The sequence below is a fragment of the Pseudophryne corroboree genome, chromosome 6 (genome assembly GCF_028390025.1).
Source record: "Pseudophryne corroboree isolate aPseCor3 chromosome 6, aPseCor3.hap2, whole genome shotgun sequence".
Classification (NCBI taxonomy): domain Eukaryota; kingdom Metazoa; phylum Chordata; class Amphibia; order Anura; family Myobatrachidae; genus Pseudophryne; species Pseudophryne corroboree.
In genome coordinates this window covers 679,507,013-679,517,335 of record NC_086449.1, presented here as the reverse complement: position 1 = coordinate 679,517,335, position 10,323 = coordinate 679,507,013, and the positions used below count along the sequence as shown (strand labels likewise).

At 46.9% G+C, this 10,323-nt stretch overlaps 1 protein-coding gene across 1 annotated transcript in view; it reads left to right on the top strand.

The window, feature by feature from the left end:
• The first annotated feature begins 3,294 nt into the window (after positions 1–3,294).
• Positions 3,295–10,323, top strand: part of UBE2B (ubiquitin conjugating enzyme E2 B) — a 189,604-nt gene continuing 182,575 nt past the window's right edge. Inside the window, exon 1 of the mRNA XM_063928287.1 lies at positions 3,295–3,476. Coding sequence (XP_063784357.1) covers positions 3,433–3,476 — 44 coding nt within the window. The 5' untranslated portion in view covers positions 3,295–3,432. The remainder of the gene's footprint in view (positions 3,477–10,323) is intronic.

The following is a 10,323-nucleotide window of genomic DNA, read 5'->3' as shown; positions in this document are numbered from 1 at the left end:
TTAGCTTTTTTGAGTTTGTATGGCATTAGCCGCTGGTGCCTTCTCCTGTTGTGAGAATGTGGGTCTGTGTGGCTACTAACTGTTGTTGTATCTTTTACCTGCTACTGCATTGGATTGGTTAACAAAACTGAGCTCCTGTGCATGCAGGCGGGGTTATAGAGGAGGCGGTGCAAGGCATCCTGGGAACAGTCAAAGCTTTAGCCTGTTGTTGCCTCGGATCAATATCCAACTCTACACCCCGATGTTATTCCCTGCGGAATCCAGTGTACCTCACAGAAAGAGATTTAACAAAGTTAAGTTCTGAAAATAAATCTCCTTATTATCAGATTATTATATAGCGCAGCAAATTCCGTTGAACTTTACAATTGTAAACAACTGTGAAAAAACAAAACTGGGTAAAAACAGCCAGATATAAGGTAGGAAAAATGTACAAACAAAAAACTAGTTAACCCTTGCAAAACTACAGCTACTTATTCAAAATGGTAAAATATGGTGTGTGTGTGTGTGTGTGTGCCCGTGTGTGTGCCCACTTTGCCAGTGTATTTCATGCCCAAACCAGCGTTGGGCCAGCCAAAATACAAGTGGGTCACATGCAAGTGACCACCCTCTGTTGTTTTTGGGGGTCAAATTTGTGGCCCAAGCCTAGTTAACCCTTGCAAAACTACAGCTACTTATTCAAAATGGTAAAATATGGTGTGTGTGCCCACTTTGCCAGTGTATTTCATGCCCAAAACAGCGTTGGGCCAAGCAAAATACAACTGGGTCATATGTAAGTGACCACCCTCTGTTGATTTAAGGTGTCAAATTTGTGGCCCAAGACTGGTTAACCCTTGCAAAGCTACAGCTACTTATTCAAAATGGTAAATTATGGTGTTTGTGCCCACTTTGCCAGTGTATTTCATGCCCAAACCAGCGTTGGGCCAGGCAAAATACAAGTGGGTCACATGCAAGTGACCACCCTCTGTTGTTTTTGGGGGTCAAATTTGTGGCCCAAGACTAGTTAACCCTTGCAAAACTACAGCTACTTATTCAAAATGGTAAAATATGGTGCATGTGCCCACTTTGCCAGTGTATTTCATGCCCAAAACAGCGTTGGGCCAAGCAAAATACAACTGGGTCATATGTAAGTGACCACATTCTGTTGATTTCAGGTGTCAAATTTGTGGCCCAAGACTGGTTAACCCTTGCAAAACTACAGCTACTTATTCAAAATAGCAATTTATAAAATGGTGTTTGTGCCCACTTTGCCAGTGTATTTCATGCCCAAAACAGCGTCGGGCCAGGCAAAATACAACTGGGTCATATGTAAGTGACCACATTCTGTTGATTTCAGGTGTCAAATTTGTGGCCCAAGACTGGTAACCCTTGCAAAACTACAGCTACACTTTGCCAGTGTATTTCATGCCCAAAACAGCGTTGTGCCAAGCAAAATACAAGTGGGTCACATGCAAGTGACCACCCTCTGTTGTTTTTGGGGGTCAAATTTGTGGCCCAAGACTAGTTAACCCTTGCAAAACTACAGCTACTTATTCAAAATGGTAAAATATGGTGTGTGTGCTCACTTTGCCAGTGTATTTCATGGCCAAAACAGCATTGGGCCAGGCAAAATACAAGTGGGTCACATGCAAGTGACCACCCTCTGTTGTTTTTGGGGGTCAAATTTGGGACCGAAGACTAGTTAACCCTTACAAAACTACAGCTACTTATTCAAAATGGTAAAATATGGTGTCTGTGCCCACTTTGCCAGTGTATTTCATGCTCAAAACAGCGTTGGGCCAAGCAAAATACAACTGGGTCATATGTAAGTGACCATATTCTGTTGATTTCAGGTGTCAAATTTGTGGCCCAAGACTAGTTAACCCTTGCAAAACTACAGCTACTTATTCTAAATGGTCAATTATGGTGTTTGTGCCCACTTTGCCAGTGTATTTCATGCCCAAACCAGCGTTGGGCCAAGCAAAATACAAGTGGGTCATATGTAAGTGACGACTCTCTGTTGATTTCAGGGGTAAAATTTGTGACCCAAGACTCATTAACCCTTGCAAAACTAAATTTTCTGAATAAGAAGCTGGAGCTCGAATAAGAAGTGAATAGGAAGTGAATAAGAAGCTGGCCGAATAAGAAGCTTGGTTGGTTCTATATCGGAGGGGCTGAAGGGACCTTGTGACATATTGAGGGGAGGAGCTACGTCACCAGGAGGAGGAGCTACGGGCGAACAGGGTACCCGAAAAGTACCCTCGCGGGCTCGCTTCGCTCGCCACGCTTCGGGCACGGTGGCTCGCTCCGCTTCGCTCACCACCTAATTACTAAAGGTAATAGTTGGTGGCGTGGATAGTAGAGGAACTATCCCGCTGGCCTAGCTCCTCCCCCTTGCGTCGTAACTCCTCCCCCTTACGGAAAAGGTCCCTTAGCCCACTTGATTCTAGCATCTACCTAAGAAGCTTACTTCAGCATCGTTGCTTTCAGGGCATGTCTCAGCCTGCATCTTCGATCTTGTACACAGAAATTATGGCGCCAGCGTCTCACATCCTGCGGCCAATCTGGATGACCACAGGCAACTAAGGAAGTCGGTGTTCCCTGCATCCATGACAATGCTGCGAATGCGTGCGCAGTTGCTGAGAGTTTGAGACAGCTATGGCGGGCGTCTTCATTTCCTTGGTGGCTGCTTCACTTGCGTTATTTACATGTCCAACGCCTGACTGCGCTTGTATTTGCATACAAAACGGAATCAGGCCCTCAGTAACATGCTCTGTACACACAATGAGACAGTCACTATGTATGCACACATAAATAATCAGACAATGACACACACACACACACACACACACACACACACTATAATCAAATGACATTGAATACGACTACGAAGGGACTCGAAACCTCAATCTTCTGATCTGAAGTCAGACGCCTTATCCACACACACACATTCAGTGACACAAACACACTCAGAGGCAGAACTTCCAGAAGTAACACAAAGCTGACATACACTGACTATATATGTACACAGAACAAGTCACATGATGTGACGTCATCCTTCTCCAGGAACTTTTCTGTTGTCACTCTGTATCTGGGAATGTTCCATGCGGTTCTCCCAGGGGTGTGTTGTGACTCAATGACACTATGCTGCGTGCCTGTAACGCACCGCTCCGCATGTTACCGCACTATCGTGTTATAAACCTTTATTATAAACCCGTGAGCGCTAGACGCTACTGCCGTTGTGTTACATGGTAGGTGAGGCGGGGGCGACGGCCTGTACACCCCCCTGGTAGGGCCGGAGTGGTGCGGTCCTGTGGTAGGTTCCGTTCTTCCCATGTCGGGGCGGCGGGTGCTGGTGACGTCAGCGCAGGTTGTTTGTGTGACAGTACGGTAGTCGCCGGGCCCGGGCTCCCGCTCTCCCCTCACTCCCTCCGTCCGTCCGCCCCGCACAGGGACATGTCCACCCCGGCCAGGAGGAGGCTCATGAGGGACTTCAAGAGGTGAGTAACGCGCAGGCCGTACAGCCTCAACTATCAACTCTCTGTTGCCTGAGGCCCTGACCGGGACTAGTCAGACCGTGTACCGAGGCCAGCCAGCGGGGACTGCACAGGGACCTCCGAGGCGGCGCATACTTGTGTGTATGTATAGGGCCTGGGGTAACTAACCATGCCCTATAGCTGTGGATGTCAGCCCATACTTGTGTCCTGCACTGGAGTGGCCGGATACTGTTACCTGCTGCTGGGGGCATCACGTACATGGTGTAATAACTGCTCACCCCCTGCAGCCATCCTAGAGCGCCAGCTGGCAGGGCCGTACATGGGAGTCACCACAGGGCCTAATAAAGACATAGTAACGCGTTTTGTGTCTGTTTACAATGTGTGTTTCTCTAACGTCCTAGTGGATGCTGGGGACTCCGTCAGGACCATGGGGATTAGCGGCTCCGCAGGAGACAGGGCACAAAAGCAAGCTTTTAGGATCACATGGTGTGTACTGGCCCCTCCCCCTATGACCCTCCTCCAAGCCTCAGTTAGGTTTTTGTGCCCGTCCGAGCAGGGTGCAATCTAGGTGGCTCTCTTAAAGAGTTGCTTAGAAAAAGTTTTTAGGTTCTTTATTTTCAGTGAGTCCTGCTGGCAACAGGCTCACTGCATCGAGGGACTTAGGGGAGAGAAGTGAACTCACCTGCGTGCAGGATGGATTGGCTTCTTAGGCTACTGGACACCATTAGCTCCAGAGGGAGTCGGAACACAGGTCTTGCCCTGGGGTTCGTCCCGGAGCCGCGCCGCCGACCCCCCTTGCAGATGCTGAAGATTGAAGAGGTCCGGAACCAGGCGGCAGAAGACTTTCAGTCTTCATCAGGTAGCGCACAGCACTGCAGCTGTGCGCCATTGTTGTCAGCACACTTCACACAGCGGTCACGGAGGGTGCAGGGCGTGGGGGGGGGGGGCGCCCTGGGCAGCAATGTATAATACCTGTATGGCGAAAAATACATCACATATAGCCCTTGAGGCTATATGGATGTATTTAACCCCTGCCAGATATCACAAACTCCGGAGAAGAAGCCCGCCGAAAAGGGGGCGGGGCCTATTCTCCTCAGCACACAGCGCCATTTTCCCTCACAGAAATGCTGGTGGGAAGGCTCCCATGCTCTCCCCTGCACTGCACTACAGAAACAGGGTTAAAACAGAGAGGAGGGGCACTGATTTGGCGATATGAATATATATTAAATGCTATAAGGGAGGAACACTTATATAAAGGTTGTCCCTGTATAATTATAGCATTTTGGTGTGTGCTGGCAAACTCTCCCTCTGTCTCCCCAAAGGGCTAGTGGGTCCTGTCCTCTATCAGAGCATTCCCTATGTGTGTGCTGTATGTCGGTACGTGTGTGTCGACATGTATGAGGAAAATGTTGGTGAGGAGGCGGAGCAAATTGCCTGTAATGGTGATGTCACTCTCTAGGGAGTCGACACCGGAATGGATGGCTTATTTATGGAATTACGTGATAATGTCAACACGCTGCAAGCCGGTTGACGACATGAGACGGCCGGCGATCAAATTAGTACCTGTCCAGGCGTCTCAAACACCGTCAGGGGCTGTAAAACGCCCATTTACCTCAGTTGGTCGACACAGACCCAGACACGGACACTGATTTCAGTGTCGACGGTGAAGAAACAAACGTATTTTCCTTTAGGGCCACACGTTAAGGGCAATGAAGGAGGTGTTACATATTTCTGATACTACAAGTACCACAAAAAAGGGTATTATGTGGGATGTGAAAAAACTACCTGTAGTTTTTCCTGAATCAGATAAATTAAATGAAGTGTGTGATGATGCGTGGGTTTCCCCCGATAGAAAATTATTGGCGGTATACCCTTTCCCGCCATAAGTTAGGGCACGTTGGGAAACACCCCATAGGTTGGATAATGCGCTCACATGCTTATCAGAACAAGTGGCGGTACCTTCTACAGATAGGGCCGTACTTAAGGAGCCAGCTGATAGGAGGCTGGAAAATATCCTAAAAAGTATACACACACATGCTGGTGTTATACTGCGACCAGCGATCGCCTCAGCCTGGATGTGCAGAGCTGAGGTGGCTTGGTCGGATTCCCTGACTAAAAATATTGATACCCTTGACAGGGACAGTATTTTATTGACTATAGAGCATTTAAAGGATGCATTTCTATATATGCGAGATGCGCAGAGGGATATTTGCACTCTGGCATCAAGAGTAAATGCGATGTCCATATCTGCAAGAAGATGTTTATGGACACGACAGTGGTCAGGTGATGCAGATTCCAAACGGCACAAAGATGTATTGCCGTATAAAGGGGAGGAGTTATTTGGGGTCGGTCCATGGGACCTGGTGGCCACGGCAACTGCTGGAAAATCCACCGTTTTTTACCCTAAGTCACATCTCTGCAGAAAAAGACACCGTCTTTTCAGCCTCAGTCCTTTCGTCCCTATAAGAGTCATATCTGCCCAGGGATAGAGGAAAGGGAAGAAGACTGCAGCAGGCAGCCCATTCCCAGGAACAGAAGCCCTCCAACGCTTCTACCAAGTTCTCAGCATGACGCTGGGACCGTACAGGACCCCTGGATCCTACAAGTAGTATCCAAGGGGTACAGATTGGAATGTCGAGACGTTTCCCCCTCGCAGGTTCCTGTAGTCTGCTGTACCAATGTCTCCCTCCGACAGGGAGGCAGTATTGAAAACAATTCACAAGCTGTATTCCCAGCAGGTGATAATAAAATTACCCCTCCTACAACAAGGAAAGGGGTATTATTCCACACTATATGGTGGTACTGAAGCCAGAAAGCTAGGTGAGACCTATTCTAAATCTGAAATATTTGAACACTTACAAAGGTTCAAATCCAGATGGAGTCACTCAGAGCAGTGATAGCGAACCGGGAGTCCGGGGACATCAGGGATGCTTACCTCCATGTCCCAAAAATTTGCCTTTCTCACCGAGGGTACCTCAGGTTCGTGGTACAGAACTGTCACTATCAGTTTCAGACGATGCCGTTGGATTGTCCAAGGCACCCCGGGTCCTTACCAAGGTAATGACCGAAATGAGGATTCGTCTTCAAAGAAAATGGACGACCTCCTGATAAGAACAAGGTCCAGAGAACAGTTGGAGGTCGGAGTAGCACTATCTCAAGTAGTTCTACGACAACACGGGTGGATTCTAAATATTCCAAAACCGCAGTTGTTCCGACGACACGTCTGCTGGTCCTAGGGATGATTCTGGACACAGTCCAGAAAAAGGTGTTTCTCCCAGAGGAGAAAGCCAGGGAGTTATCCGAGCTAATCTGGATCCTCCTAAAACCAGGAAAAGTGTCAGTGCATCATTGCACAAGAGTCCTGGTAAAAATGGTGGCTTATTACGAAGCGATTCCATTCGGCAGATTTCACGCAAGAACTCTTCAGTGGGATCTGCTGGACAAATGGTCCGGATCGCATCTTCAGATGCATCAGCGGATAACCCTATATCCAAGGACAAGGGTGTCTCTCCTGTGGTGATTACAGAGTGCTCATCTTCTAGAGGGCCGCAGATTCGGCATTCAGGATTGGATGCTGGTGACCACGGAGGCCAGCCTGAGAGGCTGGGGAACAGTCACACAGGGAAAAAATTTCCAGGGAGTGTGATCAAGTCTGGAGAATTCTCTCCACATAAATATACTGGAGCTAAGAGCAAATTTATAATGCTCTAAACTTAGCAAGACCTCTGCTTCAAGGTCAGCCGGTATTGATCCAGCGGGATAACATCACGGCAGTCGCCCACGTAAACAGAAAGGGCGGCACAAGAAGCAGGAGGGCAGTGGCAAAACTGCAAGGATTTTTCGCTAGGCGGAAAATCATGTGATAGCACTGTCAGCAGTGTTCATTCCGGGAGTGGACGACTGGGAAGCAGACTTCCTCAGCAGGCACGACCTCCACCCGGGAGAGTGGGAACTTCATAGGGAAGTTTTCCGCATGATTGTGAACCGTTGGGAAAGACCAAAGGTGGACATGATGGCGTCCCGCCCGAACAAAAAACGGGACAGGTATTGCGCCAGGTCACGAGACCTTCAGGCGATAGCTGTGGATGTCCTGGTAACACCGTGGGTGTAACAGTCGGTGTATGGGTTCCCTCCTCTGCTTCTCATAACAAAGGTATTGAGAATTATAAGACGTAGAGGAGTAAGAACTATACTCGTGGCTCCGGATTGGCCAAGAGGGACTTGGTACCCGGAACTTCAAGAGATGCTCACAGACGACTAATGGCCTCGGGAGCTAAGAAGGGACTTGCTTCAGCAAGTACCATGTCTGTTCCAAGACTTACCGCGGCTGCGTTTGACGGCATGGCGGTTGAACGCCGGATCCTAAGGGAAAAGGCATTCCGGAAGAGGTCATACCTACCCTGGTCAAAGCCAGGAAGGAGGTGACCGCACAACGTTATCACCACATGTGGTGAAAATATGTTGCGTGGGTGAGGCCAGGAAGGCCCCACGAAGAAATTTCAACTAGGTCGATTTCTGCACTTCCTGAAAACAGGAGTGTCTATGAGCCTCAAATTGGGGTCCATTAAGGTTCAAGTTTCGGCCCTGTAGATTTTCTTCCAGAAAGAATTGGCTTCAGTTCCTGAAGTCCAGACATTTGTCAAGGGAGTATTGCATATACAGCCCCTTTTGTGCCTCCAGTGGCACCGTGGGAACTCAACGTAGTGTTGGGATTCCTCAAATCATATTGGTTTGAACCGCTCAAATCTGTGGATTTGAAATATCTCACATGGAAAGTGACCATGCTGTTGGCCCTGGCCTCGGCCAGGCGATTGTCAGAATTGGCGGCTTTGTCTTACAAAAGCCCATATTTGATTTTCCATTCGGACAGGGCAGAACTGCGGACTCGTCCCCAGTTTCTTCCTAAGGTGGTGTCAGCGTTTCACCTGAAACAACCTATTGTGGTGCCTGCGGCTACTAGGGACTTGGAGGACTCCAAGTTGCTAGACGTTGTCAGGGCCCTGAAAAAAATAAAATAAAAATAAATAAATAAAAAAATAAATAAATAAATATATATATATATATATATATATATATATATATATATATATATATATATATATATATATATAAATAATATTCCAGGACGGCTGGAGTCAGAAAGTCTGACTTGCTGTTTATATTGTATGCACCCAAAAAAGCTGGGTGCTCCTGCTTCTAAGCAGACTATTGCTCGTTGGATTTGTAGTACAATTCAACTTGCACATTCTGTGGCAGGCCTGCCACAGCCAAAATCTGTAAATGCCCATTCCACAAGGAAGGTGGGCTCATCTTGGGCGGCTGCCCGAGGGGTCTCGGCTTTACAACTTTGCCGAGCAGCTACGTGGTCAGGGGAAAACACGTTTGTAAAATTCTACAAATTTGATACCCTGGCTGAGGAGGACCTGGAGTTCTCTCATTCGGTGCTGCAGAGTCATCCGCACTCTCCCGCCCGTTTGGGAGCTTTGGTATAATCCCCATGGTCCTGACGGAGTCCCCAGCATCCACTAGGACGTTAGAGAAAATAAGAATTTACTTACCGATAATTCTATTTCTCATAGTCCGTAGTGGATGCTGGGCGCCCATCCCAAGTGCGGATTGTCTGCAATACTTGTACATAGTTATTGTTACAAAAATCGGGTTATTATTGTTGTGAGCCATCTTTTTTAGAGGCTACTTCATTGTTATCATACTGTTAACTGGGTTCAGATCACAAGTTGTACGGTGCGATTGGTGTGGCTGGTATGAGTCTTACCCGGGATTCAAGATCCTTCCTTATTGTGTACGCTCGTCCGGGCACAGTACCTAACTGAGGCTTTTGGAGGAGGGTCATAGGGGGAGGGGCCAGTACACACCATGTGATCCTAAAAGCTTGCTTTTGTGCCCTGTCTCCTGCGGAGCCGCTAATCCCCATGGTCCTGACGGAGTCCCCAGCATCCACTACGGACTATGAGAAATAGAATTATCGGTAAGTAAATTCTTATTTTTATATATAGTCAGTATTCTATAACCTCATGTTTTATATATATATATATATATATATATATATATATATATATATATATATATATATATATATATATATATATATTTATTTTCCTTTGTCACCCCTGTTTTGTATTGGGAACATATGGGGGAAGTACCCCTATGGTGTATATTGTACTAGTGAGCTGGGCTTTCTGGATTAAGGAGGTATATAGTAGGGAACGGGGGGGAGGGGGGGGGGGGGGATATCAGTGATTTTTGTGTGTCCACAGAATTCAGTAAACAAATAATGAGTGTCTGAGCAAACCTTTTATGCTGAGAAGCTGGAAAATCTTGAACACTGAGGATTTTCTCCCTCGTTACTTTAGCATAGGTATTACATTGAGAAATTGTGTTGTCTTCGTATCCAGAATCTCAGAAGAGTAAATCAATCGAATTTAAACTATGTAGATACCTGTTTTTCTGAGCAGTGAAATTACAGGTTGGTGATGGGATGATGCAATAAGTCAATATTTTACAGCATAGTCAAGTACATACAGTACTAGTTTTTGTATCCTTCAGTTGAAGCAGGGCAAAAATGTCACAAATTTATGTTTATAAATAGTTGTGACATCTGTAAAGTTTAGTATGAGTATGTGTTGACTTTTGTTGCTAGGTGACATGGATTTGTACTTCTATTGATAAGTGCTCCAAGCAGTGCTGTGCATGAATAGTGTATCTGGTCTGTGGTAATTTCCCACCAGAGTTTGAGACTCCCATCTCTACTAGTGGACCGAACAGTTTATTTCCATTGCTAGGCTTCATCCTCTTTATCTACTCTTTATACTAGTCTTGACACCTTGCTAAG